General features: G+C 47.7%; 1 protein-coding gene across 1 annotated transcript in view; it reads right to left on the bottom strand.

Annotated features, from left to right (window-relative positions):
* Positions 1–17,575, bottom strand: part of P2RY11 (purinergic receptor P2Y11) — a 219,501-nt gene extending 201,926 nt beyond the window's left edge. The window contains exon 1 of the mRNA XM_086959074.1: positions 17,493–17,575. Coding sequence (XP_086815200.1) covers positions 17,493–17,504 — 12 coding nt within the window. The 5' untranslated portion in view covers positions 17,505–17,575. The remainder of the gene's footprint in view (positions 1–17,492) is intronic.
* Positions 17,576–20,269: the final 2,694 nt, after the last annotated feature.

Below are 20,269 nucleotides of genomic sequence, written 5' to 3'. Positions count from 1 at the left end.
GCAACCAGCGCTGCAGGCCCACCAGCAGTATTGGCATCTACAAGCCCCGGCACTCCTAGTGCACTTTACTAGGGACTAACAGTAAATCCAATGAACCAATCATGGATACCAATCGCATGTACAAATTACAGTAGGGAGCACTTGCACTGCCGCACGGGTCAGCCGTGGCGCAGTGCCCTGAGTATCGGAAAACCAGCAAAACATCGGAGGCACATCAGCAAAAAGTGGAAGGGAGACTCACGCCAAGGTGCCAGGTCTAACAAGATCCTACACCGCCAACTAACAACCTCAGCGCCTGGAACCCAATCACCACTGAAGACACCATCCGCCTAATGAACTCAATCCACTCTGGCTCGCCAACTGACCCCTGCCCCCACCACATCTTCAACAAAGCTGACTCCATCATCGCACCCCATCTCCGTGATGTCATCAACTGCTCGTTCAACTCTGCCACCTTCCCAGAAAGCTGGAAACACGCCGAACTCAGCGCCCTCTTGAAGAAACCCACAGCAGACCCCTCCGAACTTAAAAACTACCGACCCATATCCCTCCTCCCTTTCCCCGCCAAAGTCATTGAGAAAGCCGTCAACAGCCAGCTCGCCGCCTTCCTTGAATCCAACAACTCCCTCGATCCCTCTCAATCTGGATTTCGAGCCAGACACAGCACCGAAACCGCCCTCATTTCTGCGACAGATGACATCCGAACACTACTGGATAACGGAGAAACAGCGGCCCTCATTCTACTCGACCTCTCCGCCGCTTTCGACACAGTCTGCCACAGCACCCTTATACAACGCCTCAGCAACATCGGCATACAAGGATAAGCCTTGGGCTGGATCATCTCATTCCTCGCCGGGAGAACTCAAAGAGTCCGACTTCCCCCATTCAACTCAGAGGCCACTGAAGTCATTTGTGGAGTACCACAAGGATCATCGCTCAGTCCCACCCTCTTCAATGTTTACATGAGCCCACTCGCATCCATCGCGCGCCAACACAACCTCAACATCATCTCTTACGCCGACGACACCCAGTTAATCCTTTCCCTCACCAAAGACTCTAACACCGCCAAAACCAATCTTCACGACCACGCACATAACCTTGGCTTTATCCTAGACTCCTCTCTCTCGATGTCCAGACAAGTCAATGCAGTCTCGTCCTCCTGCTTCAACGTACTTCACATTCTCAAAAAGATCTTCCGCTGGATCCCCCTCGAGACAAGAAAGACTGTCACCCACGCACTGGTCACGAGTCGACTGGATTATGGTAACACACTATACGCCGGAATCACAGCAAAATTACAGAAAAAACTCCAACGCATCCAAAACGCATCAGCGAGACTCATATTGGACATCCTGCACCAAGATCACATCACCGGACACCTAAAAGACCTCCACTGGCTTCCCGTCGACAAGAGAATTACGTTCCGTCTTCTCACCCACGCACACAAGGCCCTCTACAATCTAGTACCCGAATGCCTCAACACTCGACTGTCCTTCTACACACCCACCCGCCAACTAAGATCGTCCAATCAAGCCCTCGCCGCAGTCCCGCGCATCCGAAAATCCACCATGGGTGGCAGACCCTTCTCCTTCCTGGCTGCCAAGACCTGGAACTCACTCCCCACTCACCTCCGCCTTACTCAAAACCACATCTCCTTCAGAAAAGAACTTAAAACCTGGCTATTCGACAAATAATGAACCCCTTCCCCAAGCGCCTTGAGACCCTCTGGGTGAGTAGAGCGCTATATAAATTCCTGAACTTATGTTGCATTGAGTAGAATGTCATTATGTGGCTTGTGATTGTGTGGCACTGAGTGGTATGTGGGGTGTATTTATGTTGCACTGAGTAGAGTGTAATTATGTGGCGTGTAATTCTGTGGCATAGTGATATTATGTGGAATGTATTTATGTTACATTAAATACAGTGTAATTATTTGAACTGTAATTATGTGCTACTGAGTGGTATTATGTGGAGTGTATTTATGTTGCATTGAGTAGAGTGTAATTATTTCGTGTGTTGCTATGTGGCACTGAGTGGTATTATGTGGAGTGTATCTATGTTGCATTGAATAGAGTGTAATTGTGACGTGTGATTGTGGTACTGAGTGGTATTATGTGGGGTGTATTTATGTTGCATTGAGTAGAGTGTAATTATGTGGCGTGTAAATATATGGCCCTGAGTGGTATTATTTGGAGTGTATGTTGCATTGAGTGCGGTGTAATTAGGTAGCATATAATTATGTGGCACTGAGTGGCATTATGTGGAGTGCATTTATGTTGCATTGAGTAGAGTGTAATTATGTGGTGTGTAACTATGTCACACTGAGTGGTATTATGTGGAGTGTATTTATGTTGCATTGAGTAGAGTGTCATTATGTGGCATGTAATTATGTGGTTCTGAGTGGTATGTGGAGTGTATTTATGTTGCATTGAGTAGAGTAATTATGTGGGGTATTATTATGTGGTGCAGTGTTATTATGTGGAGTGTATTTATATTGCATTGAGTAGAGTGTAATTATGTGATGTGTTATCACGTGGCACTGAGTGGTATTATGTGGAGTGTATTAATGTTGTATTGAGTAGGGTGCAATTATGTGGCATGTAATTATGTGACACTGAGTGGTATTATGTGGAGTGTATATTGCATTCAGCAGAGTGTAATTATGTGGCGTGTAATTATGTGGCATTAAGTGGTATTATGTGGAGTGTATTTATGTTGCATTGAGTAGAGTGTAATTATCTGGCGTGTAACTATGTCACACTGAGTGGTATTATGTGGAGTGTATTTATCTTGCACTGAGTAGACTGTAATTATGTGGCGTGTAATTCTGTGGCCCACTGTTATTATGTGGAGTGTATTTATGTTGCATTAAATAGAGTGCAATTATGTGACTTGTAATTATGTGCTACTGAGGGGTACATTATATGGAGTGTATTTATGTTGAATTGAGTAGAGTGTAATTGTGTGGTGTGTAATTATGTGGCACTGAGTGGTATTATGTGGAGTGTATTTATGTTGCATTCATTAGAGTGCAATTGTGACCTGCGATTATGTGGTACTAAGTGGTATCATGCATTCAGTCCCTGAGTTGAAGCAAGGGTTAAACGCTGGCCACAGGTGAGGGACGCTAACACTAAAAATAACACGGTCAAGCACAGGAAACCCTGCTTGACCACATCATACCGGAAGTGCACATTGAGCTACAAAGTTTAATGACTCAATTGTGGCAGACATTTTACATCAGCACAAAATGGCTATGGTAAAAGAAAAATGTAAGTTGTCATTTTCTTCCCTAAGTGGCATCTCTCACCTTATGCGTCTACTTCAACAACATTAGGTAGAAGAAGCCACCACGTTACTGAGTCTCATTAAACTGGATCACTGTAACACTTGTCTTTTAAAGTTCTCATCTTAAAGTAAACAGAACGTGAATTCCTCCAATCTTTATTCGCTCTACTACTCTTTACTATCACTACAAGTCAGACGCATTAATTGCAACGCATGCATATGCAATATAACCTGAAGGCTAGACCGAGATGAATTTACAAAGCAAGTGTATGTAAACTAACTTAATTGGCCTCTGACATAGGTTTGAAACACACATGGCATCTTAGCTGCCCTCCCGGACAGATTACCAGTTGCCTTTACATGCACTTCAAAAACTGTTTAAAGTGCCAGCTGGGCCGAAGACTAGCTGGCTATATTTTCCTTAGTAACAATTTTGTTGGACTGCAAGCCGCTCTTAAACAGTGTGATTTCTTTTATTTACTTGCAGGCTTCAGCCCCCAACAAACTTTCATTAAGTAGTTACAAAAAGTCCCTGAATGTTGAAAATACTCTTTACAGAAGGATAACTGTTATATCATCCACCAATATGTTTGGTAAGTGCCCAAAGACACTACTAGAACAATTCAGCGGCGATTGGACAAAAGGGACATAAGGAAGAGAAGGCAGAACTGAAGTTGTAAAAAGAGCTAGCAGATCGAATCCCAGCCTCTCTGGCTCGATTCCTGTAGCCCTGAAAGTAACCTGAGACTAGAATGCAGCCTGCTCTCTATCTGGCACACTGCGCACCACCGCTGCTAATTAAAAACAGATTGCACCCGGCCGTGCTGCTGCTCGCTCCCGAGCTCCCTAGTCCAGGGGCAAGAGAAGGCGGGACATGCACACGCCTTTGGCCAATTGCGTGCTGTCTTTCTTAGAAAGAGGCATGCAAAGGCCAATAGCAGGTGATTTTAAAAAAAGTACACGCACAAGCGTGTGTTCAGAGTTTAAAGCCCTTACTAAAAGACTTGCAGGTCAGCGCAGGGGCGTTGGCTCAGGCGAGACCTAAAAATGATATGTGGTGTTTACACATTGTCTTAGCTCTCTTTGTGCTATGGTGTGAGAAAGTGGCTCTATATGTACTGGACCAAAGTAAGGTACAGTGTGTATAGAGTTCACAATCCCCAGAGGTATAACAGAGGTTAAAGTCAGGTCTGACCTTACTCTCTTAAGTGGTAGCTTGGTCGAGCAGTAAGGCAGTACCAGAGGACAGTGTAAAGCATTTGTTGTACACACTCAGTCAGCAAAAGGTTTCACACACTCAAGAACTGAACTCTAGGCCAATTGTTTTTATATCCAAAGATATAGTTGTTTTATTTTTAGAACCAACAGGTATCAAAATATACGTTTCTCGATATGAGCACTCTCATGTAATTACTTTGCAAAGAGGCAATAAACTTTGTAAGCACAATAGGTACAATGGTTGCAGTAGGCAATACAATTTTGAACTCAATTTAACATTGAGCTCAATGGGTTTTTCTACATAAATGCAGCTGATTACTTTCTAGATTACTTTTCTAATTCAGGACTGGATCCTAAGACAGGTAAGTAATTACGTTTTAGTAGTTGGTACGATTTTTAAGGAATATTTGTAATTTTCAAAAGTAGACAGAAGAAATTTCACAGAAAAACAGTCAACGGTTTCCTATGGCAGAAATGTAGATTACTAGCAAACACGGTTGTGATTACTTTTACGGTTCAGTACTGGCTACAAGGTACAGTACTGGCTTCTCTCCTGATCACAGGTGAGTAATTCGAAATTTGTTATTCGGCTGATATTAGATGAATATTTTAAAGTTTCAAAACTTCACATATAAAAGATTTTTCGAGGCAAACCAGTCAATGTCATCCTATAGCAGGAAAGTGAGTCATCTGTTTTCATGTGAGTACTATACTGGTGAAGTTAAGGTTCTGGTCATACACTCAGGGGTCCCCCAGGGTCAGGTATGTAAAGTTGGTACACCCTCAGCGGCACAGGGGCGACCGGGTGCAGAGGAAGTTAGGCCCAATGTTATCCAATGAGAGGCAGGGGGCCTTCGGTGGGTGGCTGCTGGCTAGCAGGCCACGTGGCTGTGGGAGCTGGGCTCCTGGTCACTTGCTCAGGGCAAATGGGGAAGTAGAATAGGGTACAGGTTGCACTGCCAGGGGCACTCGGGCGGCTGGGTGCAGGGTGCTTTTGAGCTGTCAGGTGTTCAATGTTATTCAGTGGAGATCTTGAAAAGGGAACAAAGGCTGCAGGCTCGGGGACGGAGGATCTTCTGGAGCAACCAACACTTCGAGGGGTAAGTAGGGATCTTGGAGGATAAGTAGGCACCTAGGAGTTGAGCACAGGGGGCCGTGGGGCGCCGGGTGCAGGGGTGTCTTTTGAGGTCGGGAAATCTTACCCCTGCTGGTCGCGGCGGGAGGGCTCCTTTGTCCTGAGGCTGCAGGCGTCGTCGGGGTCGTCGAGGAGGGTCCTTGGGCACTCAATTGCAGGTCAGAATCGCCAGGGGGACGTCCTCAGGGTCTTAATTCACTCTGGCACAGGCCAGGTTTGGCGGGTGCAGAGTGTGCAGGGTTCGCGGTTCCTGGATGATGCCTGGGCTTGTTACTTGCTTTGAGCAGACCACTCCTTGTGGGAGACCCAAGTAGTCAGAATCACAAGGCAGTCAGGTCCTCCAGGGTTTTTGAGGTTGCTGACCACTGGAGATGCCGGGGTTTAACAGGTGAAGGTTCGAGGGTCGACAGGCCGGTAGGGCTGGGGCCAAATCAGTTGGTGTCTTCCTCTTTTTAGCAGCTGCACTGCAGATCTTCGTGTTCCTTGATTTTCTTTCTTGTTTCGTAATCTGGATCTGTGGGAAAAGGTTCAGGGTGCCCCTACATTTAGGGGCGTTACAGGTAAGGCAAGGGCAGGGACCAATGGGTCCCCGTCCTGGGGTGGGTACACCCCCTAGCATGCTCCTTTCCTGTGGGAGGGGGCAGGAGCCTAGCTGTGATTGGGCAGGGCTCCCCTTCTTCAAGATGGCCGGAGCCCGGGGTCGTGCATCACCTCGCTACTCCCACTTGAGGGGTGGAGTTGGCACAACTGGTACACCCCCCTTTCTGACATAGGTTTTCCCACCAGTCTTCCCTCCAGATTGGGGGTCAGAACTGGTGGGGCCAGTTGCTGGGTACAGCAAGTGGTCTGGAGAAGCTCACAAAGGCAGAATTTCTTTGAAGCTTCCCCTGCCCATCCTGGGGGAGGAGGCTTAGCACCTCGTCCCAGGATGTGCATTGTTGCAGGCCCAGGAGAGCGGGGAGCTCTCCACCCAGGGGTCCAGCAACATGTCTGCTGTGTGGCAGCCTAGGCTGCCTCTCAGACAAGACGTGGATTGTAGGTTAGGTTTCAGGGGGTATCTCTAAGATGCCCTCTGTGGTGCATTTTACATTAAATCCCACACTGGCATCAGTGTGGGTTTAATGTGCTGAGAAGTTTGATTTCAAACTCGTGAGTGTTCAGTGTAGCCATTATGGTGCTGTGGAGTTCGTAATGACAACCTCCCAGCACCATATACTCTTAATGGCATCACTGCACTTACAGTGCCCAGGAATTGGCCCTGGGTACTGTAGGGGCACATGGCTCATGCACCTGTGCCCACACCACTGGCATAGGGCCCCCAGCTAGAGGGGTGGCTGATGTATGCCAGGCAGTGGGTTTGTGGGCATGGCACACAGGGATGTGTGCCATGTCGACTCTTTGCTTAGTTCTGCACCTAGACACTCAGCCTGCAAAGGCAGTGTGTGGGTGTCAAGGTACAGGGCCCACAATAAGTGCTGCAGCCCTTAGGGGTCTTCTCTGGTAACAATGCCCTGGGTACCTAGGGTACCATTTACTAGGGGCTGACATGTGGCCAGAGATGCCAATTGGATTTAGGCTTTAGTATAGTTTTTAGGGAAGGAACATAGGCCCTGGGTTCCTGATTGGCAGGGACCCAGGGCACACCTAGGAAAAAGTGCATCAGGTATCAGGCAAAAAGTGTGTTGGGGGTACTGCAACAGAAACTCACTTTCTCACACATGGCCTCTAATAGAGCATGCTAAAAAGATAACATGTAGCGTGATTTTGAGGGTATTAAAAATGCCTTTTTACTCATGCCGGATCACTGTAGTCGGTCACGTGGTAAACATGAGGCACATCCTTCTTTTGGAGGACTGAAATCTTTTTAGTGTACATTATGCACATTAGGGTAACAGTGGAGGAGTTAGTAAGACAATTAGAGAGGGTTATTCTAGGTCCTGTATAAATTGTCAGGGTAAAAAAAAGGTTTAGATGTGTGAATGTAGTGAAGTAAAGTTGACCAAGGTTATTATAAGGTCTAGCTGTGAGTGGAAAAAACTCCTACTTGAAAAAAAGACTAAGGGGGCAGGAAACCCCCCAATAAGGAATCAAATGATTATTGATAACTTTCAATTTTAATCCTAAAAGAAAAGTACATTATTTTTGAGAATTTATCCCTGCATGAATGGAATCTTCGAGTCAAAATAATGAACATTACAATTTGAACTTCTAAGGTTCATTATGCAATAACAGTTGCTTTCTGGTAGTACAAAACTATGGGAGTAATCAACTGTAATATTGCATCATGAAAGAATTTTTGGGTGTATTACCACATTATGATTCTGTTATGTATGTAAATTTTAAAAAATCCCCTGAAGAAGGGTATTTATTTTCCAAACAGAGGAGGGTGCTGTATTTTTGTAAATATGCACATCCCTGTGTTTTAAAAATGTCTGAGCGCAGAGTTACCAATTTTAGCGTAACACCGCTCTCCGACATTTGGTTGTAAATATCCCCCAGTGTTACAGATTGTCCAACTCTATGATACACATTTCAACCTTTGTCCTACGGAGCGCACTCTCATATCTGCAACGGTATCTCAGGTCACGGAACTTCATGGAGTCCTGCATGAAGTTGAATTGCATTGGTGCAGGTGGGTCACAAAACCCTACCTAATAGATTTTTTTCTCATTTTCGGCACTTGCTCCGTGAGCCCTACAAGAATGCCAAGTAGTGGTGACAGCAACTTCTCCTGGCTTGTACTCTGTATCCCTGGCACACCCAGTGGGGTCACTAGGGTGGGTCTAGATCAGAGGTCTTCAAACTTTCTGATGCCGAGACCCCCTTGTAAAACCTTTCTAGGCTTAAGGACCCCCTCCCAACAAAAGTTTCTAGAAACTGGTACTCCTCATCATCAACAACTATCGACAACCATACATGCGCCTGTTAGACCTCATCACATCCATCCATCCATCATTCATCCACCCACAATTTCACACATCCATCCATCCATCCTTCATCAATCCACCCTTTCATCCTTCCATCTATACATCCATCTTTCATCCATCCATCTTTCATCCATCCACCCTTACATCCATCCTTTACCCATCCAGCCTTCCATCCATCCATCCATCATTCATCCACCCACCCACCTTTTCACACATCCATCCATCATTCATCCATGCAACATTTTATCCATCCATACATCCATCCTTCATCCATCCACCCTTTCATCCTTCCATCCATACATCCACCCTTTCATCCATACATCCATCCACCCTTTCATCCATACATCCATCCTTCATCCATCCACCCTTTCATCCTTTCATCCATACATTCATCCTTCATCCATCCACCCTTTCATCCATACATTCACCCTTCATCCATCCACCCTTTCATCCTTCCATCAATACATCCATCCTTCATCCATCCATCCATCCACCCTTTCATCCATATATCCATCCTTCATCCACCTACCCTTTCAACCAACCATCCATCCATCCATCCATCCATCCATCCACCCATCATTCATTCACCCACCTTTTCACACATCCATCCATTCATCATGATCCATGCAACCTTTTATCCATCCATACATCCATCCTTCATCCATCTACCATTTCATCCTTCCTTCCATCCATACATACATCCTTTATCTATCCACACTTTCATCCATCCATTCACCCATCATTCATCCGCCCACCTTTTCACACATCCATCCATCCATCATTCATCCATGCAACCTTTTATCCATCCATACATCCATCCTTCATCCATCTACCATTTCATCCTTCCTTCCATCCATCTATCCGTCATCCATCCATCCATCCATCCATCCACTCTTTCATCCATCCATCCATCCATCCATCCACTCATCAGTCATCCACCCACCTTTTCACATATCCATCCATCCACCCTTTCATCCTTACATCCATACATTAATCCTTCATCCATCCACCCTCTCATCCATCCATTCACCCATCATTCATCCACCCACCGTTTCACACATCCATCCATCATGATCCAAGCAGCCTTTTATCCATCCATCCATACATCCATCCTTCATCCGTCCACCCTTTCATCTTTCCATCCATATATATATCCTTCATCCATCTATCCATTCACTCATCATTCATCCACCCACCTTTTCACACATCCATCCATAATTCATCCATGCACCCTTTTATCCATCCATACATGCATCCTTCATCCATCTTCCCCTTCATCCTTCCATCCATACATACATCCTTCATCCATCCACCCTTTCATCCATCCATCCACTCATCATTCATCCACCCACCTTTTCACATATCCATCCATCCATCCATCCTTCAACCATCCACCCTTTCATCCATCCATTCACCCATCATTCATCCACCCACCTTTTCACACATCCATCCATCATGATCCATGCAACCTTCTATCCATCCATACATCCATCCTTCATCCATCCACCCTTTCATCCATTCATCCACCCACCTTTTCTGTGCCTCTCTCATGGGGGGAGCGGAGGGAGGGTCAGTATCTCTCTGCGTCTTCTTCCTTCTTCCTCTCTCATGGGAGGGCATCTCTGTGCCTCCCTGCTGGGGGCGGGGGCGAACAGGCTGTAACAACATCTCACCTGAAGAACCGACTCTCAGGCACATTTCTCCTGCACAGGCACCAGGTATGAGGGTTCGTGCTTTGTGCTTTACAGGCAGGACCCACAGCTCCAGGCGCGCAAAGTCCATTGAACTCGAAGGGCTACAGCCTCCTCCCCCAGCCACCCTCCCCTGCCCCCCATCCCTTTCCCTCCCCGTGTATGTGAGCCGGGCTTAAACACCTTCAGGGACACACAAAAAGCCGCACCCCAGTATTTCACAGGTCTTTGAAAGACCCTTTACTTGTTAATGACGCTTTGTTGTTTTTCGCCCCTCGGTGTGAATTAGGCCTCCGCCGTGCGCACCCTCAATCAGCCTGGCAGTCAGTCAAACTGACAATCTGCGACCCCCTTCCCAGGACTCCACGACCCGCCTGGGGGTCGCGCCCCACAGATTGAAGACCCCTGGTCTAGATGGAGCCAACATCCCAGTTACATTCCTTCTGCCCCACTCTCTTGTGCTGCAAAAACCCACAGATGTCAATAATACAAATCAGATAAAGCTTGGGCATCCTGGAAAGAAGATAGTAAACAAAAAAGTGATGAACGGAATGCCTGAATAAATCTCAGCCACTGGTAAAAACTCAGGCTGTGTTCCATTCCAGCATTATTTTGCACACCATGCCACCTTAGTTTGGTCGCAGTTAAATTGCAAATCATTCTTGATCCTGCTGCAGTGGGAACAGTCCAGCCCAAACTACCAGGTCAGGTCCTCCCTGAAACAGAACGAAAGAAACCCCAAGACTGGGATTGCCCATATTAGGGCTCATTAGCTGGGTATAACTTGGATTCAGTGGCACAGTGTGCAAGGGCCGCACTTCTGGGCATACCCTTCCCCCTTAGGGTGACAGATTGTAGTATTTAAAACAAGCATTTACAATGCAATGGTTTTGCCTTTGTTAAAGTTAGAGCTATTGGCATTGCTCTTGACATTATTTTTATTTTATTTATGTTTTGTTTTAACATAAATACATGGCATTGTCATTTACAATGCCACTAGCTTTATCTCTCGCAAATGACAGACAAAAACACCCACACAATGCCCTTCCACACACACAGCCACACAGAGCCCCCCACACACACAGCCACACACAGCCCCCCACACACACAGCCACACAAAGCCCCCCCACACACAGCCACACAAAGCCCCCCACACACACAGCCACACAAAGCCCCCCACACACACAGCCACACAAAGCCCCCCACACACACCCACACAGAGCACTCTACACACACTTACACAGCACAAGCAGGCAACAGGGGCACACGGAGGCACAAGCAGGCAACAGGGTCACGAAAACGGAGGCACAAGCAGGCGTCAGGGGCACGAAAACGGAGGCACAAGCAGGCGACAGGGGCACGAAAATGGAGGCACAAGCAGGCAACAGGGGCACGAAAAAGGAGGCACAAGCAGGCGACAAGGGCACGAAAACGGAGGCACAAGCAGGCAACAGGGGCACACGGAGGCACAAGCAGGCAACAGGGGCACGAAAACGGAGGCACAAGCAGGCACACGGAAGCACAAGCAGGCAACAGGGGCACACAGAGGCACAAGCAGGCAACAGGGGCACACAGAGGCACAAGCAGGCAACAGGGGCACACGGAGGCACAAGCAAGCAACAGGGGCACACGGAGGCAACTGCAGGCAGGACACTACCGGGCTGTGCCTTGGGACTGAGGACGCCGTGAAAATGGGGCATGTTATAGCGCCATAATTCTGTGAGTACTGACCCCCTCCTTAAGGTGTGGAGCTCTCGGCACTGACCACTCGGCCGCCCGTAGCACAGGACACTGGTGGGCGTCATCACTGTACCAGCCCTCTCTTGGAAACTGGGAGCCCCGGCTCGTGCTGCTCTGCGGGGACAGGGTAGGTGGACAAATTCTGTCCGGGCAGCGAACGAGGGTGCGGCGGGCCTGCTGTTGCCCGGATCCTCCTGCTGAATACTGTGAGGAGCGAGGGAGCTCCGAGTGACCAGCCCGACACTACCTCACAAAGACTGAGGGCGGAGGAAGGTGCGGTAGTGGGAGCTGTAAGAGTGACATACACCCGACTCTCCAGGACCCCCTGAATGCGCCGCCGTGCACATCGGTCGGCTCACCAGCCCCCCACGCAGCAAGGGTCATACACGGATGCACGCTTTTGAGGGGTGCTGTGTGCTCGTCCCTGCCGCTGCCTCATGGTGTTTGCGGACAACATACACCCCATTCCACGACAGGGCCACCAGGGGAGGGGGCGAGAGAGAAGGAGGGAGAATCAGCGGGAGGGAACGGACAGACGGAGAGCGGGATGGGGGGTGCCGGGGCAGGAACGGACACACGGAGAGCGGGAGGAGGGGTGCACCCAAAAACCAACAAGAGAACGATGACATTTGCTACCACACTCCTCCATACATGATGTGACATCAGCATGCACCCTGGCCTTTTCGACAGTTCACCACTCATACCCTTACTTATTGCTATAGTCATCCACAAAGAACACAACTCACTGCATACCCTTCCTCTTCTTAGTAAAACCCATGGTGACCTGACAGTAGCTAATAATTGCACAGTTTTGCATGACCACAGATTGTCCCTAACAGTATCTACATCTTTAGCTCTGCACTGGTAGGCACTCTGCACACATCCCACTAAAACTTTGTTAAACATTGTTCATGACATTAAAGGTAAATGAACCTAATTTTCTATCAGAATAACACCAGATGTACCTTCTTTGTTAAATATCTCTAGAAAGAACCAAACAGCATTCTCTGTGATCACTTGATCCACAAATGTCACTTCCACTCACTTGTGATAAATGATTGATCATAGCTACTGTCTAGTTTCAATGACAGACCTAAATGTAGAAAGTAAAAAAAAAAGAGAACCAGCACCCACTGACTGCCACACACTTTCAAGGCATATAATAGAACCTTCAGCTGGAGAGATAATCACTAAATATTTATGAGTCGACCTTTCCATCCCATCCCTGACACCAAAAGCCATTCTTAATAATTATTTTGTCCAAATTATCATCCAAATAACTATATCAACATGACCCCTCCGATGTCACAAATGAAGTGAGATGTTTCGAATCCTGGTGTAACTCAATTAATGTATGCTGCAGACATATCTAAAATTGTAAAAACTGAAATAACTTTCAATGTAGCTAGCATCTCATTGATATGCTGAAGCAGTTGACAATCCTCCAAATTTTGCGATTAAGATTGCGTAGATCCACACATAGACGCAAAGATTTACCTGCTTCAAGTGCCAACATAATTTGAGATAACTCCCCCTCTTCTATGGGCTCAATAACAGACATGGAACACAATTTGTCAAGTTCTTCCTTCAATTCTTGTCTAGGACAGAGAGGCACTGTTACAAATGGGGTTTCTGGTTCGCTAGGGCATGCACCAAAGCCAGGCAGAAACCACCACTATAGTCAGGGCAAAGGAGGTACAAGCTGAAGATAACCCCTGCTCACCCCCTTCGTAGCTTGACCAGAGCAGTCAGGCTTTTCCTAAAGTCAATGTGTAAAGCAGTTGAGCAACACACTCATACATCAGCGACACACTAGGCACACCACAAAAGAAACTCCACACAAGGTAATATGAATTATCCATAAAAATACGTTAGAACACAATCACATATATATACTGTGCCACCAGGCTCGTCATGACTTCACAGGTAGTACATACATCAGTGTGCCAATCGGGCAGTTGTCATAACTTTACATACATCACAAGGCCAATCGGGCCACTGTCATGACCATTACAGTTAGGGATAGTCAATAACTATTTGTAGAAACTGTACTTAGTATAAAGCATTAGGCATAAGCATCACATAAGTCGCACATCACTTTGTCTCAGAGGAGGCCATAGGACCATAAGTCCCCCAGAAACATTTGTGCCCCCTAATGATATCCAGCACCAACATTTAGTCGTGCACCACAGCCCACTTGTAGCAGTGCAAACACCAATACATGAACATCCCAATCAGCACAACACCTGCGCTTTCCTTTGGGTACTTGGTGTCCTTTGTACAGGCTTCCGGGCCACACACCCAACTACACCAGAAAATGCAGCAGTCCTCGTCCCCGGGGGCCTCCGTTGAAGTTTCACCCCGTTTTGGAGCACAGCACCACAAGTAAGGGGTGCAACACACCCTGCCTTAACGCCAAAAATCTGGAGACCCCAATGTAGGCGAAATACCACGGGTAGGGGTGTCCCATGCTCTGCCCACGTTGACCGGGGACCTCCCTTCATGCCAAGGACTGGTCCCATGAGCGCATTGCCTGGGGCTCATCAGCCTGAAGCTCAGTCTCACTTACCATTCCCTGGGGGCTGAGCGAGTGTAGGTTGCAGCCGTCCGCTGGTCCGGTCTCCTCACATTCTGCTGCAGGCCGCCTGGTGCGGCTGGGAGGCTCCTGCCATCGTTCACAATGCACGCACCCAGGGCTGCTATCCAGCTAGGGGGTCCATGTCGAAAGCGGCTGAATGGAGCCCGCAAGGCTCCGGTCTCTACTGTGTGTGTCTGGGCCCTACCCCCAACAAGGCTGAGGAAACCCACGGAGCACTCTTCCTCACAGGAGCCCCGCCAAGGACCAGGCTTCCACAGCCTGACTTCCAGTTGGCGTCACGGCTGCTCTCATCATGAGGAAGTAAGAGCCCACTTCTCAGGCTTAGAAGTTTATAGTTAGAAGCGCCCTACCCGTGCTGTACTAAGCAGGGGCGCACATCTTTGGGCCATAGGTTTTTTCAGTGCTTTTCCAGCGCACTATGATATGGGAAAAATGCCACATGAGCCCCACATCTGGGCTCACCTACACCGGCCACAAAAATCCTGGTTTCAGCACCTAGACACCGCAACGGCTTATAGTTTTGTAAAAGAGGCTCAGCTAAGAAAACACACCGCCAGCGGCCCGGGACCCGTGAGCAGCATCGGAGCGGCCGCGCTAGGATTGGCTCGCTCAGGGAGGCTCGTCTGAGAAGGACGCGCTGCCATTGGTCCACCGCCAGGGTCTACACGAAGGAGCTGCGCTCCTATTGGCCGAGGACCGGAGAGGCTTGCGGCGTCATCAGGGGCTCGTCCCGAGAGCCGCGCACGGATTGGACGTGCGCCTGTGCCCCTCGAGAAGAGGCGCTGCTGCCGGGGAAGTCCTCCTGCCAGCCCCTGGGACCTCGCGTGACTGCTGCCTACCCCGCGTGTGGCGAACTCGTCACCAGAGATCCCCGACTGTTGTGGGGGCATAACGAGGAGCAAGGGGAAGGTGACCGGAAGCGCTGAGAGCGCAGGAGAGACGTGGCGGAAAAGCACTCACGCAAGCAGGAAGGCGGGTGCCGGCAATGCCGGAACAGATTCGGGGGCGTTCCCGGCTTTTGGCTGACGTCGCGTGACGTAGCCAAAAGCCAAAGAATCTCGGGAACGCCCCCGAATCTGGTCCGAGATTGACGGACGGAGCCCTCTCCCAATGGCTAGCCTCCATTTATGGAGCTAGCCAATCGGAGGAGGGGGCGTATCCCGACCCACACACACAACTCAAGAGGTTTTTTGGCGCATGCGCAAAGCGCATGGCCAGGCAAAACCTAAAAAGTGCTGAAGGGAATGCTTGAATTAATGTCATCCACTGGTAATCACTCAGGCCACATCCCAATCCATCGTTATTTTGTACACCATGCACCACGCCCCCTCAGTGTAGTCCCAGCCATATGGAAATCAGTTGTCATCTTCCTCCAATAGGAACATCCCAGCTTGAACTGCCAAGCCAGATCCCCCATGAAACAGAAAACAAGCAACCCAGGACTGGTTTCGCCCTCATTATGGCTCATCAGCCAGGTATAGCTTAGTTCCAGTGGCCCAGTGTGCACGGGAGCCATGTCTAGGCATACCTGTCCTACTCAGGGTAACACACTACAAAAAAATGTTGATTAGAATGCTTTATTTAATCCCAGTCTCTGGTAATCACTCTGGGTCGCCTCCCAAACCATCCTTATTTTGCACCCCGTGCCACCTCAGTCTCAGCCCAATCAGGACGAACCCGGGCTTAGGGTGCTTGTGTTGCAGCATCCTGACCTGGCAATTCAGGAAGGACTGTTCCTATTGGATTAGGGTCAAGGCTGATTTGCATGTAGCTGGGTCCAAACTGGGGTGACATGCAGGGCAAAAGAACTATGAGCTGGGATGCAGCCTCGAACTGTTGCCAGTAGTTGCAAGCATTCCTCTCATTACCTTTTCTGTGCTTGACGTTCTGGAAAGAATATCAGTCATTCCTTCAGGGTAATCACATTGTAATTACCTTAACATTGTCTTATGTTACACCTGGAGTATTTTATTCGCAGATAAGCTGGTAAGTGTGTCATCCTGCCCAACTTTCATCGTAGAGGATTCCTAATGGTGTCATGGACTGTGAGGGGACCTTTGAAAACAGTGAGAGTTAGGGCGGAGGGGAAGTTTCTGAAGGTCCACTGCTGGTACTGATTGTTGTTCTTTACTCATACTTATAACTTTATTTGAATAAATGACTTACCTGGAGGATTTTTGCAGTGTAAGCCTTTTCTAAACTAAATATTACTTCTAACCATTAACGTGTATGTGTACTAATATATATGACTATATTTGTAACATACAATGTATACCTATATTTGAATATATATTTATACATGTGTATTTTTGTCATTTTCAAAATTAAATGAAAATGTAGAATTATGATAAGATAAAACAATACTAAATGTAATAATTAACAATACGCATATTTTGCGATAGTATTTACTTTTTAAGTATTATGTAATAATTACACTAATAATATTGTCATTTTAAAAAATAAATTAATATAAATGTAAATTAAATTCAATTACATTTTTTACTAAACATAATGTACATTTAACTACCCATCACTTATTCCCCAAAATAAAACCAACTACCCCTAAACATAACTCCTAATCTGGCGGGTAGCTGGTGGTCGACTTTGGAGGAGCAGGAGCAGAGCGGTGGCGTGCCGCCCCACTCCCACACCACTAAAGTCGTAATCAGCCCCTTAGTAATTTTCTCCCAGGAAAAAGGACTGCAGTGAAGAACATGTCCAAATATAGGACCACAAGCAGGGGTGTGGCTGTATGGCCAGAGCTGCCGACTTCGCAACTGGGGGATTTGATTAAACTCCCAGCGTAGGCACAAGGATCTGTGATTCTGGGAAAATCACTTAATGTCCCGATGCCTGAAAAATGAATATGACCTTGAGGTGTCTGTGTTCCTTACCTGGACCCCCATCGTTTCGGCTCTGTCCTGGCTGCCCCCTGCTGAAGACAGATGTGTGGAGGACTGAAGAATGAAAAGTTGTACTCTTGTCTTGAGGCACAAAATCGAGAACTGTGACGTGTGGCAGCCGACACAGCCAAACCAAATGAGGAAGTTGGCAGCTTAGCCGCAGCTGCGCGGTCCATTTCCTCACTTCGTGATGGTTAGCCACAAGCATTTTAGTCACAAAAGTGCAAAGTGTTAGTGGCTGAAAAGCCCTGACTGGCTGAAGACGTCACACATAACATGAGCCAGACGTCAGCTAGATATGGTAATGTGGCGAGTTAGAAGACGAGGATGAACACCACCTTCTGCCCTCTAAAGTGTATGCCCCGTTTGACCTCCTTCGCTTAACATTTTAATTCGCATAAGGGGTTTATTGTAGGACAATTCTTTAAAAATGTCCTTTTCTCGCTCTTACTTTGAATGTTTGGTTTGCTTGCTCTGTTTCGCATTGCATACATTTATTGTGAAACAATGGAAAGCACTTTTGAATATCTGTTGTGTCTCTGTTAATAAGGCGGTGCGCCCTACTGTTCCACTAGAACTCGTTAGCTCACAGTGCAGTATTTAGCACTTTATTTAATAAATGTGAGAAAATATGTTTATTATTTAGGGTACCCTTTAAAATCATTTTTCGTGATGGTACCACGGCATGAAAAAGCTTGTAGACCATTTTGAACATTAAGAGCTACAAACAGAGAAGCAGAAGTGTGGCTTAATGGTTAGAGCTTGCCTGCTGCGCGCTCGCTTATCTGCAACACCTTGCTGAGATTTTACAAAATTTTAAAATACTTTGCATTATCGCACTGCTCGATTCTGGATGCAGGCGATTATTTTTATTTTTACTTTGGATATCCTTGGGGGCGATTATTAGTTCTTACCTACACCATAATTGTTTTTCCACCCCGTACTTTGCGGGACTCAGGCCGAATCAGGGCTCATTGTGACCGCATCGCGGCGTTTTGGCCGCCATCTTGGGTGAGGGAGCCAGGAGGTGCCGAATTGCAGGCGCCATCTTGGTTGAGGGGCTAGAGGTTTGCCTCGCAGGACTCCCACGCCTAACGGCATTTATGATGCATACCAGCCAAGCGCGCAGCGGGCGCGCCGATGGCGTGCCGGAGGTGCGCCAGGGGTAAGCCTGTTTGCGCCCGTTCGCGCACATGTCGCGCCCAGCACCAGCCATGCTGTCTCTCCAGCTCCAGCTCGACAAGTCTATTCTAGAGATGAGCTCATTCAGGTAGGTCAGTGTTCCAGCAAAGGCAGCCGGCCGGCAGCTATCACTAGATGTCCAGAGATGCTGTCTTGTGGCCTGCTTAATGTCCGCTCTCTATGCAAACATCACGTGGAAATCAGTCTTCTAATGGAATTCCATGGCCTGGATGTGTTATTTCTTACGGAGACTTGGACTAGGGTCGACAGAGAGGTAGACCTTGGGCTGGCCTGTCTTCCCGGCTTTAAGATCAGGCATAACCCTCGAGTGGGGGCAGAGGAAGGGGTGTAGGCTTTATCTATAGGGAAACACTGGATTTATTCCAGTTTGAGGTCAAAGAAGTCCAGGGGTTTGAATTCATGGGTTTCTCTTTAAAAAATCAGAAGGGAGTCTTATACTTGGGTCTGTTATGTTATAGACCACCTAGTAGTGCTGTGACAGCCTCCCTCGATCTGATAGATCTTATTTATGACCTTTCAAATACTCATGCCAGGCTTATAGTTCTGGGAGATTTTAACCTCTGGCCTAACGGGCCCACAGACACAGCTTATAAAGGTCTTTGTCAGGCCTGCAGCAATATACATCTCCAGCAATTGGTGCTATCTTCAACTCACCTGAAGGGACACACCTTAGACTTGGTCTTTGCGGACGTTACACAGGTTAATATCAGGGACATAATTACCCAGGGTTGGACCGATCACTCCCTTGTTCTTTTTTCCCTACTTCTTCCAGCTGGTTCCTCTAAAGATAGTGATTTAGGTACTACTAAATCTAGTAGGCAGTGGTCCAGACTTTTGAAAAACTCCACACTACCACTGTTATTACCAGGGGGGTTCAGGTTGGGGGAAGGGGTAGAGGAGAGCTACCAGCGCCTCTGTCAACAAATTACAGATTCCCTGGATAAGACAGTCCCTGTGCGGAAAACGAAGGATAGGCCTAAGCATGCCACCCCTTGGTATTCTAAAGACCTTCTCCAGTTGAAATTGCAGTGCAGACAGGCGGAAAGAACATGGAGGAAGCACTACTCTGAGCTAGATAGAGCCCGGTTCAAACAGTCACTCTTGGCCTATAAAGCTCAGATTAAGTGTGCTAAAGCCAAGTACCTTGAGGAGAAGTTGGCTCAAGCAGCTAATAAATCACAGACTTTGTTTAAAATTGTCAATGATCTCTCCCATCCGGTGTGTGCGACCAATAAGATCCCGGTCTCCCAGACTTTGTGTGATTCCTTGGCTGCAGCATTTGAGGACAAGATTGCCACAATTTTGAGTAGCCTGTCTGATACATGCACTCCTTGTTCTCAGTCCGCTTCCTGTACCCTCGGTTCTCGGTCCCCGATTGGGTTAGAATCTCTGTCTACGTCTGGCGCTCCCGGGGAAGCCAGAGAGTACTCGCACTGGAAAGCTTTATCTTTCCATCTTATGAGGACTTTTGTACTGTGGCCAATGGTGTGTCCTCAGGCTCCCCGATGGATCTGCTGCCCCATAAGTTTTGGAAAATGTTCCGTGAGGAACTTTTTCCCCCTCTG

This window comes from Lissotriton vulgaris, chromosome 1_1, assembly GCF_964263255.1.
Source record: "Lissotriton vulgaris chromosome 1_1, aLisVul1.2, whole genome shotgun sequence".
NCBI classification, from domain to species: domain Eukaryota; kingdom Metazoa; phylum Chordata; class Amphibia; order Caudata; family Salamandridae; genus Lissotriton; species Lissotriton vulgaris.
Note: the sequence above shows the minus strand (reverse complement) of the source record. Positions and strands in the feature narration are given on the sequence as shown.